This window comes from Melitaea cinxia, chromosome 4 (assembly GCF_905220565.1).
Source record: "Melitaea cinxia chromosome 4, ilMelCinx1.1, whole genome shotgun sequence".
In the NCBI taxonomy this organism is placed as follows: Eukaryota; Metazoa; Arthropoda; class Insecta; order Lepidoptera; family Nymphalidae; genus Melitaea; species Melitaea cinxia.
This window is the reverse complement of record NC_059397.1, coordinates 12,244,770-12,271,040: the sequence shown is the minus strand read 5'-3', so window position 1 is coordinate 12,271,040 and position 26,271 is coordinate 12,244,770. Positions and strand designations below refer to the sequence as shown.

Below are 26,271 nucleotides of genomic sequence, written 5' to 3'. Positions count from 1 at the left end.
AGGCTCCCACTGCACGCGCACGTTGCGGTTCCGCCTGGGTGCGCGCCAACCTGGACTACGCGCTGGCTCTGGCGCGCGTGCGGCCGCTGCAGGAGCAGCAGCGGCTGCTGCTCAGGTGAGGCTCCCACTGCACGCGCACGTTGCGGTTCCGCCTGGGTGCGCGCCAACCTGGACTACGCGCTGGCTCTGGCGCGCGTGCGGCCGCTGCAGGAGCAGCAGCGGCTGCTGCTCAGGTGAGGCTCCCACTGCACGCGCACGTTGCGGTTCCGCCTGGGTGCGCGCCAACCTGGACTACGCGCTGGCTCTGGCGCGCGTGCGGCCGCTGCAGGAGCAGCAGCGGCTGCTGCTCAGGTGAGGCTCCCACTGCACGCGCACGTTGCGGTTCCGCCTGGGTGCGCGCCAACCTGGACTACGCGCTGGCTCTGGCGCGCGTGCGGCCGCTGCAGGAGCAGCAGCGGCTGCTGCTCAGGTGAGGCTCCCACTGCACGCGCACGTTGCGGTTCCGCCTGGGTGCGCGCCAACCTGGACTACGCGCTGGCTCTGGCGCGCGTGCGGCCGCTGCAGGAGCAGCAGCGGCTGCTGCTCAGGTGAGGCTCCCACTGCACGCGCACGTTGCGGTTCCGCCTGGGTGCGCGCCAACCTGGACTACGCGCTGGCTCTGGCGCGCGTGCGGCCGCTGCAGGAGCAGCAGCGGCTGCTGCTCAGGTGAGGCTCCCACGGCACGCGCACGTTGCGGTTACATTTTATACGGAAACCCAAACCACCGACCGACCCCACGTTTCGTGCAGGATTTTACTAACTTTATACTAAAAACATATTTTTTTAAAGATTAACTGCGAAGTTTCTCGCCAACATTCCGAATCGGTGGTAACTTAACTTTTAACGAGTTCGAAGGTGATTTTCGAGCCGACTTAACCTTCTATAGGTGTATGGCTTTATAAATAAAAAATAAAAAAGGGTGATTTCTGAAATATATTTGAATTAAGTTAAAATACCCCTCATGAAATTAAAAAATAGCTCAATTTTATATCGAAAATACCCTATGCTATTTAAAAAAAAAACACTGATATCGTAGCGTCCTTGATTGACTCTACACACTTTTTACTTGCTAATAGGAAATAAACCCGAATCACAATTAATTAAAATAAATTAATTTATTGATCTCTTGATTATGATCAAATGACCCAGTGTGCGAGCACGCGCGATTGCCTTGATAGATCTAAACGTACTTAATAATTATTATATTTAATAACCAATTTATTTAATAAATTCGCTGATCCGCAAATCGGTTAATGTACGACTTGCTTCGTACATGCTCCCATACCTAAAAATTGAAAAGTTATTATTGATATTCTTCAAACTGTTAAATTGATTTTTACTAAATATTGCTACATCTACAGCCGCAAGACAACTCACTTCCACGTAAAAAAACCGCATCGAAATCGGTCCATCCGCTCGAGATCTACAATGCCACTTACAGACAGCGTCAAATTTACAACACCACTTATTTTGCGCCAGGAGTTAATAAAAAGAAACTGAAAAATTAATCCATGTCCGTATACCAGATACCCTCTCTTCCCGTGGGTGTCGTATGAGGCGACTAAGGGATAACACAGTTCCGTTACCACCTTGGAATTTAAAAAGCCGACCGATGGCGGGATAACCATCCAACTGCTGGCTTTGAAATACACAGGCTGAAGACGGGCAGCAGCGTCTTCGATGCGACAAAGCCGGCCCTGCGGTCACCAACCCGCTTGCCCAGCGTGGTGACTATGGGCAAAACATACGAGTTTATTTTTGGCGTAAACTTGTGGAGGCCTATGTCCAGCAGTGGACTGTATAGGCTGTAATGATGATGATGATGATACCAGATACTACATGAGACTACACTATCAGCAGTCTTTTTTGCCTAGGCCTCGGATATATTTTTAGGGAAGGAGACGGAGCCTACCGATACCTTTTATAACCCTTTGATAGCAGTCCCTGCTAGTATTCTGCCCGCACTGCCATGGCACTAACGGCGCGCGTGTGTCAGCAACCTGCGGCGCGCGGAGGCCGAGGCGGAGGCGCTGCAGGGCGGGCTGGCCAGCGTGGGCGAGCGCGTGGCGGCGCTGCAGGCGCAGCTGGGCCGGCACTCGCGCGACGCGGCGGCGCTGGAGCTGCGCCTGGCCGCCGCCGCGCGCGCGCTGGCCGCCGCCCGCGCGCTGCTCGGCCGCCTCGCGCACGAGGACGCCTCTTGGGAGGCCGATGTGAGGCCCTTCCAAGCAATTCAGCTCATTATTTATTTGGACTTAATACTTTTTTACGATTTCTCAACCTGTTAAGTAACTTTCTGATAATTTTCATGTGTACCGGGCAGTAGTGTTCCGGTATAAATATAGACGAATATCGTTGTGTTGTTTGTGAGAAACGCGGTTTGTTCGAGTAACGCTCAAAGATTAATTGTATGTGCGGCGTCCGTTTTTGAACTCTTAGGTAATCTTACGTCCAGCAGTGGACTGTAATAGGCTGATGATAAATTATTGCCTATTGTTGCTGTATAGTTTTTTACTGAATACCCTTCTTAATCGTTTTAGGTTATATAATGCGGACCTTTTTTAAAAACCCATAACTAAGAAGTAAATTATTTTTACCACTTGACTAATAGACTAGCTCTTTAATGCGTAACTATTCGAGTGAAATCGACGTATACATATATTGGAACATGAACAACCTGGACAAAAAAATGATTAAATAATTATTTACCAATGGTGAAATATCATCACAGTATCATTTACAGTAAAAACGTCTTCTTACATCAAAATTTATTACAGTTACAAAACATTTCTCAAGAAATACTGGAGCTGAATCAACGTTCACTATTAGCGGCTGGTTACCTTACATTTCTTCCTGATTTATCCGAACTACAAGCCAGGTTATTATTACCATTACCGTATTTATTGTCAAGTCACTTTCATTCATACGTTTACTTAACAAATTTTTTTTAATATTGATCGTATAATTGTACATATTTGTTTATCGTATCTTTTTTACAGGGACTACTTGACAAAATGGTGCTCGTTGATAAACTTCGAAGATACTTCATTTTCTATCATAAATTTTCTGTCTACACCAGAGAAGCAATTAAAGTGGGAAGCGGATGGCCTTCCATCAGATAATTCGGCGTTTAAGAATGCCATTTTCATCGACCAGGTACGCGACTTCTCTAATGTGTATAAAATTGTTAATTTATTTTTTACAAATGGGTTTTTAAAATTATTCGCTTTATACGCTTATCGCGTATGCTATTTATTGACTTATATTATTTCAAAATGCGTATATTGCTCTTGTGTTCTAAAATAAAGATGTAATATTTGTTCGCGCGTTTTTTCTTTTTGTAAAATCCGTTTATGAAGTAAAACGCTGCGTCGTCTTTCCAGTCTATTTTGTCTTTTAAACAAACTGATCTGACCGCCAACCGGAACCGTTTCTGAGCTGCATAATGCAATTTTAAGTATGACTTCACGTGATCTCATATTCCGCTTAAAGTCTGTTCAACGAGAAGAGATACCAAACGTAAACAAAGCCTATCATGTTTTCGTGAGACAACGGAACAAACAAAATACAGTCTGTTCATTTGAATAAGGTTGATATTTGCTTGCGGCGATTGGTTTTAAGAAAACGACGTGTAGTTTGAATGCAAGTTTATTTGCGACTGATTTGACCATCATTCATCATAGTGGACTGTACAAATGCACGTATAGATAGTTTCTCTATAAACATGTCTATAGGTATACAACACAAAATTTTAATCTGTTTGGACATTCCGCCCGCCAAAGAACATAGTTCTTTAAACTACATATTAACAAAACAATCCAACTCTAATATTCTAACAAAAATGAGAAATACTTATGCATGAACTAATACATAACAAGTGCAAACACAAACGTAAACTCAAACACAGGTAATAAGTATTTACTGTAAACAAAAACTCTTACGAAATAAAATCAAAAATACTTATGCGTAAACTTAAAACATACCTAAGTGTAAATATAAACGCAAATTTAAAACATAATAAGTGTTAACTGTAAATACAAACTCTTAAGAAATTCCTAATAAAAAACAATTTAAGTAATCGAATAACAGCCTGCCCAAGTATCCTTGTTAATTGCAGTAAATAAATACTTAATACATTAAATCAACGCAAAACGCGTTCGTTTCAGTCGACAACGCATTGAAATTAGTTATATCGACAACAAACCGGTTTTACAGATACATTATTAGAATATAACTAGATATAGCAATACAGGAGCATAGCTCCACTGCACTTAACAACACAGGTAAAGAGTAGGTTTGGGAAAATTCATCATAGTACAAGATAATATAAATATATATATATATATATATTTTTTTTTTTTTTTTTGTCTAACAAAAATACAATATAAATACAAAAAAAATATCCAAATTAGTTGCACCATTCTCGAATAATGCCATTAACAACATTCATTTTTATTTATATAAATAGATATATTTCATTTTGTTAAAATACAAATTTTACTCACTGGACGCCTATATTCTCCTGTTTTACATCTTACGGATACGACACGGGTTACATTATCGGGTCCAGGATACTTTTTAACAATCTTACCAAGTAACCATTTAGCTGGTGGTACATTGTCTTCCTTCAAAACAACAATATCGCCTATTTCTGGTTCATCACGCTTAGTGTTCCACTTATACCTCTGATTTAAGTTAACTAGATATTCCTTATACCACCTATTCCAGAAATCTGTTACAATTTTTTGCGTTAAGCGCCATCTATCCAAACCAACAACATTAGAATTAGTGTAATCCTCATCTGCAATATTTAGCAGAGGTTCGCCTACCAAGAAGTGGCCTGGTGTCAAGGGTAAAGGATCATTTGGGTCATCGCTTAACAAAGAAATCGGTCTCGAGTTTAAACACGCCTCCACCTGCGCCAGGACAGTCGACATTTCTTCGTAAGTAAGTGTACTATTCCCTACTACCTTTTTCAAATGGGTTTTGGTGCCACGCACCGAGGATTCCCATAGCCCGCCAAAGTTAGGCGAGTGGGGAGGAATATAATGCCAGTTGGTTCTTTCTAGAGAAAGTAGCTCTGCTATTTCTCCAGGAAGAGAAGATTTGGCACTATTAAACATTTCTAGCATTTGCTTATCGGCGCCAACAAAATTAGTGCCATTGTCACTGTATATATCCTGACAATGGCCTCTACGAGCAATAAATCTCCTAAACGCAGCAATAAAACCCTTGGCAGTCATATCAGTTACTGCTTCTAAATGGACTGCTCGTGTAACCATACACACGAATATGCAAATGTAACCTTTATAAGACTTAGCTCCTCGGCCTGGTGAAAATCTTAGTAAGACAGGACCACAGTAATCAACACCAGAAGATTTGAATGGCTTACTGGGTTTCAACCGTGCCTCTGGAAGCAGGCCCATTATAGGAGTAGTCTTCTTTGTTGAGTATCTCAGACAAATAGTGCATTCTCTAAAATATTTTTTAACACGTTCCTTAGCACGTAAGATCCAGTACTTGGTTCTTATTAAGTTTAACATAGCCTGTGGGCCACCGTGCAATGTTTTGGCATGAGCATCTGCAATTAAAACCTTGGTAAAATGATGTTTACCAGGCATAATTATCGGGTGCTTCATGTCATAGCACGCGTCCGATTGTGCTATGCGTCCACTTACTCTTAATATCCCTTTTTGGTCCAAAAAGGGACAAAGAGATCGTAATTTACTCTTTTTAGGCACACATCCTTCAGTCTTTAACAGTTTTATCTCAAATAAAAATTCGCGCTCCTGAACTTGTTTAATGCATCCTAATAAGGTTTCGTTCATTTCACTTGATGTGATATATTTAGGTAATTTAGGTCTATTATCTTTCTTTAATTTATAATTTAAAACTCGTCTACAATAGGAAACAATTTTTAATAGTTTATTCAAAGATGAATATTTAGACCAAATAAAATTTTCCTCAATGTTAGATAAAACGGTTAAAGACTTGATTCGTTCCTCTTCATGTGTGTCGACTTGTATGCTCTCTGTTTTTACAGTAGCTTCTGATAACCATTGCGGCCCTCTCCACCACAACGTATGCTCTCTCAACTCTTTGGGTTGCAGACCACGCGAAGCACAATCCGCGGGGTTTGTCTCGGAAGAAACATGACTCCACTGCTGGTAATCCATTATATTCAATATAGTGGACACTCTGTTACCAACAAATGTAGCCCATCGACTTGATCCTCCTTGGAGCCACGCTAAAACTATGGTGGAATCGGTCCATCCATAGAGATGTTTCTTAGGAATATCTAAAACTTGTGATACTTCACATATAAGCTTGGCTGCTAAAGTGGCACCACACAATTCAAGTCGGGGTATTGAAATTTCTTTGACGATCGGGGCAACTCGTGTCTTCGCGGCCAGTAAATGTACGTACACTCTATTTGATCTATCAATCACTCGTATGTAAACTGCTGCCGCAAAGGCTGTTTTTGAAGAATCTGAAAATACATGTAACTCTCTCTTGCACTCTTGTGTAAAATTTAACCATCTAGGTATTTTGAGATTCTTCAAATCCACTAACTCTTGTCTGTATTTTAGCCATTCATCATGTAATTCGTCCGTCAAACTTTCATCCCACTCCAAACCAGACTTCCACAGTTTCTGAATTAAAATCTTAGCATTAACTACCACTGGAGCAATCCAACCTAATGGGTCATACAATCTCGCTACTTCCGATAATACTTGTCTTTTAGTGACTGAATCCTTAGGTTCAGGTAAGTCTACTACGTATTCAAAATTATCATTCTTCCTATTCCAACTCAATCCTAACACCTTGATTAAATCATTTAATTTAATAATTTGCCTTTCACTTGTCTCAATTTTTCCAATCTGTTCTAAAAACCTTTCATTATTACTGTTCCATTTCTGTAACTCAAAACCTCCACTCCTCATTAACTCATTCATCTCCTCATAAATTTTGATTGCCTCACTAACCGTATCAGAACCAGTCATCAAATCATCCATATAGTAGCCCTGTTTTGTTATTGCCGAAGCTAATGGATATCTTTTCTGTTCTAACTCAGCAAGTCTGTGCAAAACCTTGACCGCTAGATATGGCGCGCATGCTGTACCGAACGTTAAACGTAACAATTTGTAACGTTGTATAGGCTCGGACGGGTCGAATCTCCAGACGATTCTCTGAAAATCTGTGTCCTTGTCCGCCACTCTCACCATTCGATACATTTTGACAATATCGGCTACGATACAGATTTTATGATGACGCCATCTCATCAAGATGTGCCTTAAATCTTGTTGTAACCTTGGCCCAACAAGAAGCTCGTCATTTAGTGATACACCGTTGTCACCTTTGCTTGAAGCGTCAAAGACGACTCTCACCTTGGTAGTGTCTTTATCTTCTCTCACCACAGCGTGGTGAGGAAGATAGACAGCCTTTGATTTCTGAAACTCACTCTCAGAAACCATTCTCATGTGATTCATACTCAAGTACTCACTCATAACCTTATTATATTCTTCTCTCAATTTTAAATCTTTCGATAACTTTCTCTCTAACCTTTCTAACCTATTCACTGCTCTCACTTCTGTATTACCATATCGACACTTAGGATCGTCCGTTGCAAAAGGCAATCTCACTATAAATCTCCCTTCGTCATCTCTCACTGTAGTTGAATCAAACAAATCTTCACATACTTTCTCGCTATTAGTCATCTCTTTCTTTATTAAATTAGGCTCATTTTCCATTTCCCAAAACCTTTTAAGTAACTCATCCTCTTTCATATGTATGTGCATGCTAATGAGATTATCTTTTGCCAACGCTCGATCTCCCTTTGACATTCTTCCTGACAAAATCCATCCAAACACTGTGTTTTGTGCTATTAAATTACAATCAGGATGCTTCATAACGCCATCGAGTAATATTTCGCTATAAACCTCTGCACCTAACAGAATATCAATCTTACCTGGCGTCGAGTATGTAGGATCCGCTAAAGGAAGCTTATCAATTTCTAACCATTTAGAAACTAGACTCACGTTGGTAGAAGGAAGCAGTGACGTTAATGAATGCAACACATAAGCATTAACTAGGATGTAACTAGCTGTATTATGACGTGATTCCAAGCGAAGTGTAACCGTGTTTTTTATCTTCATACGACCATTCCCCAGTCCTGACACCCAGCCACTTACCGGTTTACGTACAAGACCCAATAACTGCACAGTTGACTCAGACACAAAAGATGCTTGTGACCCTTGATCAAGTAAAGCGCGAATTATGTATTTAAAACCATTAGAATGGAATACCTTAACCTTCGCCGTCGCAAGTAGCACGCAGTCGGGTTGTAGCTCTCCTCTAGAAAATGCAGTAGTTATGTGTGTGTCACCTCGCGACGTATTCGCCCTCTCCTGTTGTGGTTCACTCGACGACACTGCGGCTGCCTGTTCCAGGTTACTGGCTGGCTCCTGGTTCTCTCTCTCAAAGTGTAGCATCGTGTGATGTCTTCTCCCACATTTTTTGCAGCTGAACGACTGACGACACTTAACAACCGCATGAGTTGGTGCCAGACAATTAAAACACAATTTGCTAGTTTGAACAAAGTCTTGTCTTTGCTTAGGTGTCATAAGGCTAAAACGCTTGCACTGGTTGAGATAATGAATTTCATGACACATCGGACACTCTTGTTTAGCTTTTGACTTCTTCTCCTTTTCCTTCTCTAATGACGCGTGAAAAGATTTCGACTTAGCAGCTGACCTTGATGGTTGCGCGGCGCGGTTACCATTTGTATCTATCATTTCTAATGTCCTAAATCTGTACTCTAAATAATCCCTCAATTGTATCCAAGTGGGCAACTCATCACATTTCATATTTAACTGCTGTTCCCATTGTTTGACAGATTCCGTGTCCAATTTTGAGACGACTAAGTAAACGACAGACGCGTTAGCGTAACTAGATTCAGTGCTAATGCCTAAGTTCTCCAAAGATTTAAGACAAGTAGATGTCGTATCCAACAAACTCCTAATTGCATTGGCTGATTCTGTTTGAATTTTCTTTGTGCTAAATAAAGTCCTCATAACAGCATTACAGTTATAACGCTTATTATTGTATCGCCGAACTAACTGCTTCCATGCTTCCTCATAATTTGCATCAGTCGTTGAAAAATTACTAAGTAAATTTAACGCTTCTCCACTTAAATTAGACTTCAAGTAATGTAATTTTTGTACCGATGAAATATTCTTATTTTTGTGTATTAATGAGGAAAACATATCGTAAAAGGTTGGCCAGTCTTCATATCTGCCTTGAAAAGTAGGTAATTGTATGCGAGGTAGTTTTATATCACTACAATTATTGTTCGCGCCATTGTAAACTACTGGGCTAGGTAATTCGGATACTGACGGTAAAAAAGGTTGCAAAGCTTCTAATAAACTCGATTTATACTGCACATATAGCTCCTCAAACATCTCATATTTTCCTTCAGTAAAATATGTTTCCTTCTTACCTTTCGCCCTTGCAACTACCTCCTTGTGTCCGTCCTTAAAATCTTTAAATAGTTGCTCTAACAACTCCAATCTCGTTTCTAAGTACTGACGCTTAATTCTTTCTTTTGAAGTTTTCTTGAAATTTCTCTCAGCCTTAATCAAATTATCTAACAACTCATCTTGTAACGAAAGAAGCGCCTCCATTGTAAAAACAAATAAACTCGCACAGCAATCACAGCAAATACTTCGATCGATCCCTTGTTTTAGGTAATTGGTTCTCGTAAAGTAACAGTTTATTTTAATCTCTTTAAACACTCACTCAAAGTACTGTTATAATGATTTACACCAAAAGTCACCTTATAACTTTTAAATAAATAACAAATTCACATCAATCGATTTCACTGTAATAATTCGCTTTTTTAAAAACAAACTTTTATAAAACTATAACTTGAATAATTATTAACAACAAGTAAAAACGTTTTATACGACTTCCTATCGCACACAAGCTATAATCTTTTGTTCTCGCGGGTCGGCCGGGCTCGATGCATCTTAATACGATCCGGTTCGAATATGGACCAAATGTTCATTTGAATAAGGTTGATATTTGCTTGCGGCGATTGGTTTTAAGAAAACGACGTGTAGTTTGAATGCAAGTTTATTTGCGACTGATTTGACCATCATTCATCATAGTGGACTGTACAAATGCACGTATAGATAGTTTCTCTATAAACATGTCTATAGGTATACAACACAAAATTTTAATCTGTTTGGACACAGTCCATCTCTTTCTATATTTTAACTGGCTTTGAAAACATTTGGATCGCGGACGGCCCTTTGATTTTGTATGATTTATTTTTATTTCATTCCGTATCCTGAAACGCTGGGGGTGATTTTTATATTTTGATAATTATTATTTAAGAATTATCAAAGCTTATATAAATAATTATATTTAATTAAGTAATTATCAAAATATAACTATATTTTACATTTTAAAAATTTGTGTAAGTAAAAAAAGGTTTCAAAACCCTGCGTAGTTGAATGACCTCGCATTTGATTTGTTTACGTTTGGTATCTGGGCTCGTTGAACGCACTATAGACGAGTTGTTTTTAACTGCTGGTCCGCTGAAGCACCTGAAGTGGTCCCCAAAAGCGAGGAGCAGAGTGTGTCTAGGCTATAAATACACCAAAAACAGTTGTTGGCCCTTGAAAAGTCATACATTTTGACAAATGGCCCCTCGTCACTAAAAGGTTACGAAGCACTGGATTACACGCATTCACATGTGCATCGTCACACATCATCATCATCACAGCAGACTTTCGCAGTCCACTACTGGACATAGGCCTCCACAAGTTCACGCCGCACAACACGTGAACTCATGTGTTTTGCCCATAGTCACCACGCTGGACAGGCGGGTTGGCTTTGTCGCACCGAAGAGCTGCTGCCCGTCTTCGGCCTGTGTATTTCAAAGCCAGCAGTTGGATGGTTATCCCACCATCGGTCGGCTTTTTAAGTTCCAAGGTAGTAGTGGAACTGTGTTATCCCTAAGTCGCCTCTTACGACACCCACGGGAAGAGAGGGGGTGGCTATATTCTTTGATGCCGTAACCACACAGTATACATGTACGGTGTAGGTATTTTTTATACAACTAGGTTGACAAATAAGCGTGCGCCTCGCCTGATGATAAGCGATTACCTTAGCTTATAGACGCCTGCAATACCAAAAGCATCGCAAGCATGTTGCCGACCATACCCCCAATCCCCTAAGGACTCTGGTCACCTCACTCGCCACAGAAACACAACAATTCTTGAACGCAGTCGTGATCTTCTGTACAGTCAAGGTATTTCTACAGTCGGGTTGCTCCAGATTTTGAACAGGACATTTCTTGCTGTGCCCTGCCTCAATTAAGGAAAGCGAAACTGTAAAAACAATTCGCCGTAGATGATCGATAATATCGGTTGTAGTACTTGGAACGTTTGACGCCGTTGACACCGTTGCTTCTGGACCCGGACGGCGAGGCGGAAACGTGGCTTCGCGCCTCGCTAGCAAACGCACCTGCAGACATAATGCCACAACATGCACCGCGCCTTGCCACCGCGCTATCTTGCGCGCTCAGGTGTGCCCTCGCCTCATCTCTTTATTGTTCTATAATGTATTTGACCCTTTTTATATACAACTAAATTTGACAAACAACGTATGGCTCACATAATGGTCAGCGGTTACCGTAGCCTAAAGACGCCTGAAACACCAGAAGCATTGCAAGCGTGATGCCGACTCTATCCTCAACCCTCCCCAGGAGCTCTGGTCCTTTACCCAGAGAACAGTATTGTTCAGAGATCTTCTATGTTGTGGCATATCTCAATCTTTTTTTATTTAGGAAACCACACCACAGGCCACTTTACCGTAGACTGGATGCAAGTGTCTCGGATTTACTTCTCACAGCAGGCAGCAAATTTTCAAGTATTCAAGAACCCGAATTGTGATAGTTTCGTTAAGTAATTTTACAAGAAATGTTATGAATCTCGAGTGCAGGCTGGGGCGCACGCTTGTGATCACGGAGGTGGAGAGCATCGAGGAGTGGTTGTGGAGCGCAGTAAGCTCAGCGAACGGTCGCGGGCGCGTGCTGCTGGTTGCACGGCGGGACGCGCTCACTGTGCCGCCGTACGTACGCGCCTCGCTAGCTCCGTTGAACTTCGCCGCGCGCCTGCACACGCTAATCGGTAAGGACCTTCCGATAAATATTAAACTTTAAGTATTCGATAATTGATTATACTGACTGATAACGCATTAGAGCAGCGTGATGGATTAAGCTCTGATCCTTCTCCTACATGGGGAAAGAGGCCTATGCCCAATAATGGGATATTACAGGCTCAAGCGTAAGTGATTCGATAACTACATAATTAAATATAATTAATGAAATTTATTTACCACCTGGTCGGTTATTGGTCGGTATTTTTCCAGATCAACTCGTAAACTACGTGATGCAGAAGCAGAACCCCGAAATGACCGAAAAATTGAAGGAAATCAAACTGACGAAGGCCACGCTACAGAAGCAGCGCCACGAGTTGCAAGTGAGTTATTTAACCCATTTGAAAGAAATGCTGAGCAGGAAGTATCCTGCTTAAAATCTGGAGCTCCCTGACTGTATGTACCTCCACCTTACCGAAGGTCACCGCTGAATAGTACCACTTTCAAACAGTTTTGTTTTCCTGTGGATAATAAGGTGCCCAGAGTTCCTGTGGGGATTTGGGAGTAGGGTCGTCAATACGCTTGCGATTCTTCTGGTGTTGCAAACGTCTATAAGCTACAGTAATCGCTTACCTTCAGGTGAGCCGTATGCTTGTTTGCCGACCTAATTGTATAAAAAAAAATAAAAATCCGTCGGAATCTGATCGAATATTTCCACTAGGAGAACCTGCTGCGCGATCTGTCCGGTAAGGCGGACATCCTACACGACGAGAGCCTACTGGCGGCCCTGGAGAGCACGCAGAGCTCGGGCGCCACCGTCGCGGCGGCGCTGAGCGCAGCGCGCGAGCTGGAGCGAGCGGCGCGCGGCGCGTGCGCGGCGTACGAGGCGAGCGCGCGCCGCGCCGCCGCGCTGGCGCTGGCCGCGCGCCGCGCCGCCGCGCTGCCGCCCGCCACGCTGCTCGAGGAGTTCGCCTCCGCCGCCGCGCGCCACTCCGCTGTAACTATGCCGAGCCGCATTCGTCCGATTACAGTGCATTCGACCATATTCAATCTTGCCCAATCTTATAAACTAGCACTATCGTTCCACACAAAACCGTCTCTACAGCAATCTGAGCCACTTTCCATTGGAAGGATCGGATCGAATTTCACTTAAAAGGTTCTTGCCAAAATAGTATAAAATTAAAATGAAAAATTTAATGTAAATGGGAGGGGAAACTATGGGAACGAAAAATTTAACGTATGAAATAATTTATTTTGACATAATATATGTACGGTCGTTATACGTTCACCTTTTCTTTAATATATTGATATAGATTTAATAATATTTATTTATTTATTTATTTATTCGAAAACCAACAGCGTTACAATTCGTATATATATGACATTTAACACAATACTAACAATAATAAGGCCAGTAATAGGTTTTCCTATCTATACATATTAGTACTGTTACAAAAGGGCAGTATTAAGAGCCGATATTAAAACGACTTAAAAAATAAAACAAAATTAAGTTAATAGGATAGCCACGTAAATGATAGTAACATAAAAGATACATGACCCATCACACTAAGCATCAAAGACTAACAACAAGACGTAGAATAAGTACAGTGAGTCCAAACGTATACAAATAGCCAATGTAACATAATTTTATTTATACTTAACAACAGACATTGCAATTCCATTCATCTGTATAGATAACAAAACTTTGTAGTATATAACAAACACAACAACATGCAGACTTATAACTTGAATGTAGCTATTACATTTATTTCGTTTATAATGATTGCATATGAGATTCCTAATTTACTCCTTAAAATTTTTTATTAAACTTTTTTTTAGTTGAGATTTCGAGTTTACGAAAATATCCATATTCTTACACATCTCATTAAACAGACGCGGCAGTCTAGACAGAACAGAATTGGCTGAGTAATTGGTACTACATTTGGTCACATATAGGAGTGGTGTATGTCGGGTACGACGCTTGGGTGCACAATATGATATTGCTCCTACAAGCTCGGGACAATCCACGCGGCCGTGGACAATGTCATACAATAAAGAAAGACTAAGCATTTTGCGACGTTCCTCCAGTGTTAGAAGATTATTTAGGTGACAATTCTCAGAATAAGATAGGGACGGTTGTCGACTTCGGTACAGAATGTGTTTGATAAATTTTTTTTGGATCCTTTCAAGACGATCAATATAAATTTTATATTGTGGGGACCAGATAGGACACGCATACTCGAGAACACTTCGTACATACGAGATATAAACAGTTATAATCGCATTCATGTCATCAAAAGGCCTACATGCGCGCAGAACGAATCCTAGATTTTTTAAAGCTTTTTGCGTGATTATTGAGTTGTGAAGCGAGTATGTCATTTTACTATCAAAATACACACCAAGGTCCCTTATGTGGTTAGTACGATCAATTATTTTACCATCAAAATGATAGAAGAAATTTATAGGATTCAATTTACGCGTGAACGTTATGCACTGGCATTTTTCAATGTTGATATAATATAAATTTATATTTTTAGTTTATTTTAGGTTATTACAATATTTTTGGTTTATTTTAGAGCAACTCGAACGAAATAAACGATGAGGAGATTGTGAAACACTTCACGAGAAGGATAATAGAACGTGTGCTACTGAGCCTACACAAAAAGGATAAATATATCGTTGTTATGCATTTACTGCACCAGGTCTACGACAATCTGATCCCGAAAAAAGTATATCGGTTTTTCATTCTAAAAGATTAATGTCTAAACAAATATGTTCTCAGACTAATATTCGCTATTGAACAGTTATGATTTTTGTTGTTTTTTTTTTCTAGCTCTGGCAAATTTTCCTAGGAGACGTAAATATTATTGAAGATACGAGTGTGGTTAACGATATTAGAAAACGATTCCAATGGATCGACGACGCTTGCATCAGAAAAGTTGCACAAATAAAGGTAAACGTGTACCATACTTTTGGCACTGTTAGTAATTAACTGCTCCCTGATTTTTACGTCAGAATATTTTTTTATGTAAATCATATAGAATTTAAATATAATTGAAAGTTTTCGAAAAGAAAATAATAAATACTTTTACATAATCATCAATGTAGTAGGTTATGCTGTCAATAAAGGAAATTTGTTCAAATCTCGTTCTGAAATTAAAATATCATATACTTTATTTTTAAGTTGTTTAGTTTTAGAACGATAAGCTATTAAATAATGTACGGACAAAGCAAACCCAATAAGTTTTTTGTGATTTAAATAAATTTCATTTTTTTTTTCAGGTTCAAGATGAAAATTTCTTCAATAAACTCTCACTCGACAACTCTGATATGTGGATAGAGTTTCAACAATCCGGAGACCTCCACCTCGTTAGCAAGTTGAACCTGGAACCGTTTGAGGGTGTCGTAGCCGTGATGGCGCTGCGGCCGGCCAGCTTGTACCGGGCTATAGTCGGCTTTGTCGATCAAGTCTTAGGTACTAGACTCCTACGTTACGTACTATGTCACTCAACTAAATTCAAGGATATTCGTGATATATTTATAACACATGATATATATGAATTGTGAAGAGGTAAAAAATAGCACGAAATGGTTCATATATACATGTGATGCGCTACCATTACCTATATTTCTATGGACACGCTGCCGCGTGTTATATACACATTATATTAATGTTATAAAATTGCCTCTATTGATAGTTATCTCTTTTTTGAATTAGAATATTGTTATTTTCTTCAATGTAATTCTAAATATGTAATAAACTATTAAATAAAAAATATTATGTAGGCAGTAATATAGTCAACATGGAAAATTTAAATGTTATTAATACAGCGAATTAAATAACCATTGAAATCTATGTATAAGTTATAGAATAACAACTAAGCATAAATTATGTGTATATGCTTTTTTTGTATTAGGGTTGCAAACAAGCGTAGGTCTCATTTGATGATAAACAGTTACCGCATGTTATACATGCCTGCAATATCAGAAGCATCGAAAGCGCTCTGCTGACCCCCCCCCCCCCCCCCCCCCAGGAGCTCTGGTCGCCTCACACACCACAGGAATGCAATATTACTTGAGAGAAGTGTAAAGCGATCTGTGATCATCTATTACTATTTATTTTATCTTATATATTTAATCCTATTTATGGAAACAAACAGTAGATACTAAATTATATACAAAGCACATTTTAATATCAATAACTAAAACAGTTTCCAATTGTTATATATGCACTCGGTATTGCGAGGTCGAGATAAACAGGGGTGGGGCTGGCCTAGATTCTGGGCAGGATGCGTCCCGCTGAGTGCCAGCTGGTGCGTGTGCAGGCGCGGGCGCGCTGGGCGGCGGGCGGGCGGCGGAGCGCGCGGCGCGCTGGGCGGGCGCGCGCCGCCCCGTGCTGCTGCTGGCGGCGCACGCGCACGACGCGCTGGCGGCGCTGGCGCACGCTCAGGCGCGCACGCTCCTCACGGTACCGCCTCGTATTCGCTCGTTGACCAGAAACACTACGTTGATTTGTCTGTCATGTAAATATTTTTCACATCGTGCCGGTGTCGCACATAATAGGTAGCCGCATACAGAGAATAGTTTTTTTTTTTTGCACAAAAATCAAAATTGTTAAATTCCTATATCTGCATTCAGAAAATACGAATTCTATTGGAATTGGTGATAGCCATTTTGTCATAAGTGAACTCATTAATTCAATAAAATAAGAGATTTATCATATAGGTACCTACTACTTAGTACCTACTAGTTTTAGCGGCCCTGGAGCAAGGGATGGGAACCGATAACGAAAGGCGCGTGACAGATGGCGCAGAGTGCACCTATTACTGTACGACGATAGCTCCCGGTTGCTGCCGCAGGTGGGCGCGGAGCAGGGCCCCGCGGCGTGGCGCGCGGCGGCGGAGCGCGCGCGCGCGGGCTCGTGGCTCGCGCTCGCCGTCGGCGCCGCGCCTCTCACGAGGGAGCTTTTGGCCTTCGTTGCTGCGCTGACCGAGCGACCGGTAAGGCTGGACAAAATATCATAGTCTACATTAACGTGCCATAATATAACGATTTACGTAATAGAATTGGTTTGTCTGGAAATAATATATAGTTAAGAGTCTCCACTCGACAGGATGTCCATATCTTCCAAACTACTGAATATTTAAGTTTCAAATTTATGTATGATAAAGTTCAGGACATAAACTATCTTTCATATGTTTCGAAAACACGATTCCATAAAATTTTCTCGATACAAAAAATCGCAAATTTACCTCTATTTTTGTATTAAAACCTTTTAATATCTCAGTAAATGTAGAAGTTATGGACTTGAGATTAAGCATGGTAATTGAAATAAGTATAAAGAACATTATATATATTGCGTTTTAAAAAAAAAAAAACTATTGGTAATGTTTGTGGGAAGAAAATACATATCATTCGCGCGATGAACAACCAAGCGCTCTCAATTCTCATGTGTTTTATTTAGTACGGGTGAAATCTGAATTCGAGCTGAGGTAGTGTAGCCCCTTAATAAGCAACGTGCGTTACAATATCAACTATTAAACCCAAATTGTATTAACGCGAATTCCGCCGACTATATTCTAAATTTCTAACAACCGCTCTGACGCAGTAATACATGTGCCATGGACGCGCCTCACACCGACGGTGTGCGATTTCGATTCCCGCTTGGGATAGATATTTGTATTTGTACAAATATTTCTTTCCGGTTTGAATTTCTGTCCTTGTGGGTTTACCACCGTGCCTCTGAGTACATGAAGCTGTCGATTCCGATTGTCATCATATACCTAATAGCGTAGTCATTACATATAGCGCAGTATTTATATACCTAATAGCGATCGTTACTCATACTATTGAATATATCCGTCAATCCCCAGTAAAACAGCGTGGTGCATTAAGCTCTTAACCTTCTCTCGTTTACTATTTGACGTGATAATTATACATAAATATCAAGTTGTGCTGTGTGGCTACGGCACTAAAGAATTTAGCCACCCTCTCTCTTCCCGTGGGTGTCGTAAGAGGCGACTAAGGGATAACAAGGTTCCACAACCACCTTGGAACTTAAGAAGCCGACCGATGGCGGGATAACCATCCAACTGCTGGCTTTGAAATACACAGGCCGAAGACGGGCAGCAGCGTCTTCGGTGCGACAAAGCCCGTACTGCGGTCACCAACCCGCCTGCCCAGCGTGGTGACTATGGGCAAAACACATGAGTTCACGTTATTTTTGGCGTGAACTTGTGGAGGCCTATGTCCAGCAGTGGACTGTATAGGCTGTAATGATGATGATGATCAAGTTAAAACGTAACTAATGACCTGAGAATTACTAATTATGTCCTTAGTGTATTTATTTGTGTACGTGTATGTTTTCTTATTAAAATCATTTAATTAAATTCCTAGGCGAGTGATTTCGATGATGAATTCCGACTCTGGATACTGGCTGAAGATCGTGAGATTCCTTCAACTTTGGCCAATACCTGCGTTCATGTCGTTCTCGAAGTAAGTTACACATTTTTATAGAGCTTGGTGTTTTCTGAAAATTTATATTATTTTGATTATAAACGAAAATGGAATTTGTGAGAGAATCACAGCTATTAAAAACGCGGGGTTGAGGGCTGTCGGCTGTCTCATTCATATTACAAAATGTTAACTAAGGAGGCACTTACAAACTATTTTCTCCTATTGTTATACTGCCCGGTCAAATCTTGTTAACGATCTTATAACGTTACATCTACACTTTACCGTTATTACAATATTGACAAAGTCCTGCTGTGAACGATATTCAGACATAACTGTTGCTCTAACCCTTAGTCTTTCCCGCTCTCTCACTCCACAGTCCCCGGAGGGTGTAAAGCGCAACGCATGCAGCACGCTGAGCGCGTGGACAGGCACGCGCGAACCAGTGCCCGTAGCGCGTTTTCTTGTCGGCCTCGCGCTATTTCATGCCCTTGCACAGGAGCGCCGCGCATATATCCCACAAGGTGAGACCACTAGCTCTTAAAGGACTACGAGTCAGCTGTTGTTTCGTCCACAATCACCAAAACAAATTAAGTCACCACTGATATGAAAAAAAACGTAAATGAAAAAGTGTGAACGTAAAAGAATAAGAACGGTTCAAATTTTAAAAGCCGTGGCAGCGATTGTTCGTGAAAACATTCAAAAAACTAAAAAATCGAAAGTTTAACCTTTTACCTTTAATAACTTTCTAGCACACATAGAATCGATGTTGACTTTTGGCAGTTTATTTCTACTGGTGTAGGCAAGATCTTAGTAAAATTCAGCTCTGTCAGAGTTTTTGTTACTTGATTAATATTTTAGTCTAATTTGACCGAAGTAAGTGGAATGTTTGACGGCTCATTGCGTCAGGCTGGAGCCGCTGGTACGAGTGGGAGTGGGGCGACGTGAGCGCGGGCGGCGCCGTGGCGCGGCAGGCGCGCGGCGCCGCGGCGCGCGAGCTGTGCGGCGCGCTGTACGCGGCGCGCGTGGACCGCGCCGCCGACCGCTCCGTGCTGCACGGCCTGCTGGCGCGCGCCCTGCGGGACCCCGCGCCCGCGCCGCTGCCCGCCAGCGAGCACATACAGGTCGCCCGGCGCTGCTCCACCTGACGACAGCGCTTCTCACGCTCTTGTCTCTCTCTTTCTCGCTCTAACACGTTTCTGTTAGAGCGACTAAGATATAAAATAACCTGCCAGTATTCGTGTTTCATTTTAGTTATTACCTGGATAATGTGAATAGATATTTTCTAGGCGACGCGTTCAAACCTTACCTTTGCTTGTCGCCGTATGAGAAACGACCAGCCCAATTTTAAAGGCACCTTATTTTTATGTTTGTTTTTATGGTTACTGTGTATTTATTATTTACCCGTTACAATGTTCTAAAGTCACATAATGAGTTTCAATACAAAAGATAAAAATATAGTTCACTTTATAAATTGTAGATTGAAAAACTCAAATATAAAACTTCTATTCACAAAAAATACGAAATATATCAGAGAACCGAGGAGAATAAACAAACTGTCTCCACAGGACTATATAACGGCTCTGGAAGTTCTGCCCGATATCGACACGCCAGAATTACTGGAGCTACCCGCCAACTGCCGCGCGGCGTGGGAGGACAACGCCGCGCATAACATTCTGACTGGCCTACGAGGTTCTATACTAGTTACTAGTAATATTCCGCTGCTAAGCAAGTGCCTCTTCGATCATTAAAGGAGATCGTTGGCTATTAAGTTTAAGATTCCTGAACTGCTACGGGTAGACAGACGTGTGGGGATAGTCGTGTATTTTGTGTGTGTAGAAATTCTTCTAAAACATGTCTATTTCTGCTCGACATTTTTCTTCATCGCTGAACATACTAACAAACTAGTTTTATTAAACTGGGTGACTGAAGCTCAGTTCGGTTAAGGATTACTTGGTAAAAGTAATTTTAAAAAATATGTATACCGTCCTCTCGATCAAATAAATTAACAAAGAATTTTTATTTTTAATTTACAGAATTAAACTCAACCACCAATGTGAACATGGCTGATGTGACAACACCAATAAAGACGTTTTTATCTTTGTGGAAGAGGTTGATGTCCGGATGTCCCCTTATTAAAGCTGACTATCGTATTGAAAAGGTAATAACTTCAAATATTTCATATTCCTATTTTCAATTTTCATAAATTCAATAAAAAATCCAAATATCTTCTCTCTACCACTTGTATGCAGATGATCAATGCTTCAAATTTACTGCCATTCTAAATTGAGTGATCTGCCTATCTGTATAAATAAGATAAACAATGACTTGGACAAAATCTATAGTTGGAGTAACTCATATGGACTAAATGTTAATCCTAAAAAATGTCAAGTAATTGTAATCGGCAGTCCAAAACTAGCTTGTCGAATAGATTGGTCACTTGTTCCACCTGTCATCTTTAACAAAACTGCTATTTACTTCTGTGACAAAGTAAAAAACCTCGGTGTGATTTTTAATAACTGTCTCTCCTGGTCAACTCAGCTGAACGGGTTAAACTGTAAGATGTTTGCTGCAATCAATTCAGTTCGTCGACTACAATATTTCCTTCCACTACCTACCAAAATTGCGCTATCACAGTCATTCCTTCTACCAATTCTTGACTATGCTGATACTTGCTTTCTTCACCTTAAGGAGGAGCAATTAAATAAACTTAAGCTTCTCCAAAATCTTTGTATACGGTTCATATTTGGTCTTCGTAAATATGACCATGTCTCCAATTTCATCAATCAACTGAAGTGGCTCCCAATCCGCTTCCGCAGGAGTACTCATATCCTCTTACTGTTTCGTCCTGACTAACCTTGTTACCTCAAGGAACGCTTTCGAGTTTCTTTGCGACACCCATGATCGTTCTCTTTGATCTGACACCAATTTAATCCTTAATACTCCGTCTCATACTACTTACTCTTACTCTAATTCCTTCTCTGTTAAAGCTGTCCAACTTTGGAACTCTCTCCCTCTTCCTATTAGACTATCTCAATCTCTCATCTCCTTCAAAAAATACCTTAAACTACACTATTTATCACCGAAAACGTCATGATCGCCTATATTGTCTTTGATAATATAATATATATTTATTATATATGTAAGTATTATGTATGTTTTTTATTATATATTATTTATTTGTACTTTATTCAAATATTTTAATTCGCACACCAATTATTTGTTTACTTCCTAACTGCAGTTTCTATTTCGTGTCCTATACCCAAAGGTTGTCTGGAAGAGATCGCTCTTTCAGTGATAAGACCGCCTTTGTACATCTTGCATTTTATGTTTTTTTTTTTTTTGTTGTTTCTTTTAATGGTCTACAATAAAGAGTATTATTATTATTTCATTAAGTACATACATAAGTAGCCTTACACATACCGGTGCTCTACGTATGTCGCGTATGCCATCTGTATATTTTTTGTTTGTATAAATTGATCAGTAACGGGCGACACAGTGAAAAAAATATGTCATAATAACGTTTTTTATAAGTTTTGTCTGTCTGTTTGTTCCCGCTAATCTTGGAAACGACTGGACCGATTTAGACGGGACTTTCACTTGCAGATAGCTGATGTTATAAGGAGTAACTAAAGCTACTTTTATTTTATTTTTTAGAACTGCGAACTGAACAATATGTAATAATTTTGTTCCTATATGTACGGTGTCGTCGTGCGCGCAGGCGGCGCGCGGCTGGTGGGGCGCGCTGAGCGCGAGCGAAGTGCGCGACGCCGCAGCCGCCGCGCGCGCGCTGCACGCCGAGCTCGCGCGCCTCGCGCACGCGCCCGGCGCGCGCCTGTTCGCGGTAAGTGTTCACTGCCTGCACTCGTACCGATCACTGTACTGCGGTTCACTTAGCAACTATCTAAGGCCCCTCGGTATTAAAAAAATGTCGGGAGTCAAATAGTAAAGCTGACCTGCCCTGAGATAAATATAGTTTTTAAATACAATGATAATCGTACTTAAGGAGTAGACTAGTCGGGTGTCGGTGCTTGATACACATACTTTTTATTTTGACGCTTCTTTAAGTTTAATAAGAAAATTGTAAAGCATTAAACGATTAATATAAAATAATAATTAAGATAATAATAACGGTTGGGAATGTCAATCGAACAGGTACCAGACGAGTGGCAGCTGTTGTGGTCGGGACCGAGTGCTCCGGAAGCTTACATTAAGGAATTTTGTCACCGAGCTCGTGCCGCTGTCGATAGAATTAATGCCCCTGAATTTAGCGAGGATTATATGCCCGCAGGTTGCATTTATTTATTTTTCGTAAAACTGCTTAACTTTTTCTATTGATTATACAAACTAAGGTCTAGCCTAAATTTAAATACCTATGAAATGACCAGAGTACTAAAGTTTGTTTTAGTTGTTGCAGTTCAAGACTTAGTATCTTCTGCAGTCGCCTGTCATTGTGAATATAACGATTTTTTGTCTGAAAATGATAAGTTTACAGTAATAAAATTAAGGATTTGATAATATTTTGACAGGTTTACAAGATGTGTCATACTTTTAGATCACTGTGCTGTTATTTCATAATTTTGGGAACTGGATGCAACATGTAATTTTTTTTTTTTTTCTTAAATTAGATCTTTGGGGATAATTCGAAATAAAACTTATTAAGAACAGAACACAGTTTAAATATTAAATAACATTAACTCAATATTTAAAACAGAGGTAGACCTGCGACAATTTCTGCGACCAGAGCGTCTGCTGTGCGCACTGCAAGCGCGCACGGCCGAGCGACGCGCCTGCCCTCTGCGGACACTCGCGCTGTCTGTCAAGTGGGATTGCTCTCTCGGTACGTCATTGGCCTCAGTCAGTCTATTGCCGTCTATTTGTAAAGTACCTAAGTTTTAATCGCTAGTCGCGTGTGACAGCCGAGGCGACGGACGGCGCAGTGCTGGTGCGCGGGCTGCGGCTGAGCGGAGCGGAGTGGGCGGCGGGGCGCGGGGCGGCGGGCGGCTCGCTGAGCGCCGCGCGCGCGCGCTCCCCGCCGCACGCGCCCGCGCCGCCGCTGCTGCTGCGCTACGTGCCCGAGGTGAGTCGCGCTCACGTGCCGCCTTCCTCTTGTTTATCGGCGGGGTGCGGGGCGGCGGGCGGCAATAAAAAAAATTACACAGATACTCAAGTCGCCTCAAATGAGAGGTACCTGGTGAGGCCTCAAAAGCTAAAATGAAGAGCTTCCTCATCCTCAAATTAAAATGACGAGTTACTCATCACTATCAATATGGTTGCCGTCGCCAGAGTGCGTGCGAGCGCCGGGGCGCGCCGGTGCCGCTGTACGGCGGCGAGGCGCGCGAGGCGCGGCTGGCGCTCGTGCGCGCGCCGCTGCACGCCGGCCTGGCGCCGCCGCGGGCGCAGCTGCACGCGCTCGCGCTCTTCGTCGCGCCGCTCGACCTCTGACCGCTGCCGACTACTACACTGGTCGAGATATACGCGACAGATCTTTTTGCACGTAAAAGCACTGCGTTATAGATTATTCAGTGATTATAGTTATTATTATTTACGATTTTTCATGATAATACACCAAAAATCACTCGAATATCACTAATTTTGTGAATGCTATTACTATTTTTGCTCTTAACTTAGATATGAAAATAAAATGAAACCAAAGTGTGAATTGAAATATCGTTTTATTTGTAAAAAAACAATCCTTACAAGGCAATACATTCATCTTTTTACTGAGCCGTGACTAGAGACAATGCCCTCGCTCATAACTTACACCGACCACTAAGGATTCCTTTTACATTAAAATATCCTTAACACTAAAACAATATAAACAACAACGATTTAATTAAGTACATCACAGACAGTTCATTGCGTTGAGGCACTCGTTTCTCATATAGTTTACGTATTTTTAAATCGTAATAAATGTACTTTTGTATCAAATACTGAAAATTTTTAGTTCATACCGTATTCATTTACAATCATACAATTATCATTAATCGAAGAATCGTTCTTGTTGCGTTACTAACTATATATCATTTAAAACAATTACATTATAATATGAGTTTTCAATTTAAAAAATATGAATAATATAGTTATCATTTCTATTAATGTTGAAAATATCTAAAAATAAATTTTATCAAAGAAAGGCCATAAAAAATACCATTAAAACAAATATTAAGCCCCCGAGAATTAATGTTACAAATTTAATTAATTTTCTAACGAATTTATTATTTCACTTGAAAATGTTTGTCATTTAACCATCATAAGTTAAAGTCATACAGTCATCGTGATCGTATCGTATTAAACAAAATTAATTTATAGCTTCTGAATTTCGTGGCTCAAGTAACTTCATTCGTAAAAAATAAGTCATATCCATATAATTTATAAAGTTTCATAAATAATTTATTGATTTTAATATTAATTAGCATAGGATTTTCATATTTTGTTAAGTTGTTACAAAATGGTGTATCACCTATTACAAAGACACCGTTGTCGGTCTGTCACACGCATCTTTGGAACCGAACACATGAAATTTTAACAAAATATGTATTACGAATTTACGACCGTGATAAAAATCAAAAAGAAGTACCTACGAAACCGCATAAGGGCCGATAGTTTATTTAATTGTTTTTGTAAAAAAAATATTACTGGTCTTAGCATACGAGATCATATATTAATTAGTTGAACGAAGCACCTCGTAACCGCAATCGATACAATTATTGTAAATAAATGTCTATGAAGTTTTATTGAGCCTCAACTTTAAATTAACATGAATTGCTGATTAGAGAAAATTTAAAAGAGAGGCACCAATAACACTAGGAAGGCGCTATTTACTAATGGCATAGCATTATGCTAATTATTATTTTAAAAAAAATATGTTTACCTGCATGCAGTCTATAATTATTATCGAAACTTATAATATATGTTATAAGATACACTTTTCAAATTTTTTGTAAATTTAGGAAGACAAAAATTACACTTACGAGAAGTAAAACACCGTTATAATTGCCGTAAGATGCATAAAATCTCTGAATACAGGATGAACCTTTCATAACTTAAATATTTATTAATACATATTATACTTTTAAAATTTTGTTTTTCACATATGCTTTCCACTACATCTTTTTGTAACTTCGGCTACTTAAGATACAACCTTGACATAAAATGCAAAATAAATTATGTCACAATACTAAATTGTATGTTCGAAAAATCACAAACAGTTAAGTAATTGAAAGTAACCATTAAAATACATACATTTCAGATCTGTCTCAGATTTCAAACATATAATGTAACTCTCACTTGTCTGTCTTTAAGATCAATAGTTGCGCTTAGTATAAAATAATAAAAATATATTTAACACTAAAATATTGTTATAAATCACATGCGAACCTTAAAACTAGTGTTTGTAATTTTTGAAACAAAGTAAAATTGTACATCAAAAAGCTAAAAAACATTATTTCGACTGTTCTCCAAGTACTTATTGTGGTTTCTATAAAAATTATAAAGTTATTATAATTGATATATTTCTCAAGAAAGAAATGTAAATAAGTGACCATCTAGTAAGTAATAAGGCACACTAAGAAGGATATCAGTCTATGAGCAATCTTAAAAAATAACATTACATCA

General features: G+C 40.2%; 1 protein-coding gene across 1 annotated transcript in view; it reads left to right on the top strand.

Moving 5' to 3' along the window:
• LOC123670400 (cytoplasmic dynein 2 heavy chain 1) overlaps positions 1 to 24,099 on the top strand; it is an 86,280-nt gene extending 62,181 nt beyond the window's left edge. The window contains exons 55-77 of the mRNA XM_045603898.1: positions 2,036 to 2,249; positions 2,814 to 2,914; positions 3,036 to 3,192; positions 11,478 to 11,629; positions 12,046 to 12,233; positions 12,475 to 12,584; positions 12,923 to 13,198; positions 14,778 to 14,930; positions 15,035 to 15,154; positions 15,484 to 15,764; positions 16,119 to 16,132; positions 16,527 to 16,669; positions 17,061 to 17,201; positions 18,598 to 18,696; positions 19,034 to 19,178; positions 19,564 to 19,786; positions 20,135 to 20,382; positions 20,691 to 20,815; positions 22,376 to 22,498; positions 22,810 to 22,945; positions 23,369 to 23,494; positions 23,574 to 23,734; positions 23,941 to 24,099. Of these exons, the coding sequence (XP_045459854.1) occupies positions 2,036 to 2,249; positions 2,814 to 2,914; positions 3,036 to 3,192; positions 11,478 to 11,629; positions 12,046 to 12,233; positions 12,475 to 12,584; positions 12,923 to 13,198; positions 14,778 to 14,930; positions 15,035 to 15,154; positions 15,484 to 15,764; positions 16,119 to 16,132; positions 16,527 to 16,669; positions 17,061 to 17,201; positions 18,598 to 18,696; positions 19,034 to 19,178; positions 19,564 to 19,786; positions 20,135 to 20,382; positions 20,691 to 20,815; positions 22,376 to 22,498; positions 22,810 to 22,945; positions 23,369 to 23,494; positions 23,574 to 23,734; positions 23,941 to 24,099 (3,595 nt within the window). The remainder of the gene's footprint in view (positions 1 to 2,035; positions 2,250 to 2,813; positions 2,915 to 3,035; positions 3,193 to 11,477; positions 11,630 to 12,045; positions 12,234 to 12,474; positions 12,585 to 12,922; positions 13,199 to 14,777; positions 14,931 to 15,034; positions 15,155 to 15,483; positions 15,765 to 16,118; positions 16,133 to 16,526; positions 16,670 to 17,060; positions 17,202 to 18,597; positions 18,697 to 19,033; positions 19,179 to 19,563; positions 19,787 to 20,134; positions 20,383 to 20,690; positions 20,816 to 22,375; positions 22,499 to 22,809; positions 22,946 to 23,368; positions 23,495 to 23,573; positions 23,735 to 23,940) is intronic.
• Positions 24,100 to 26,271: the final 2,172 nt, after the last annotated feature.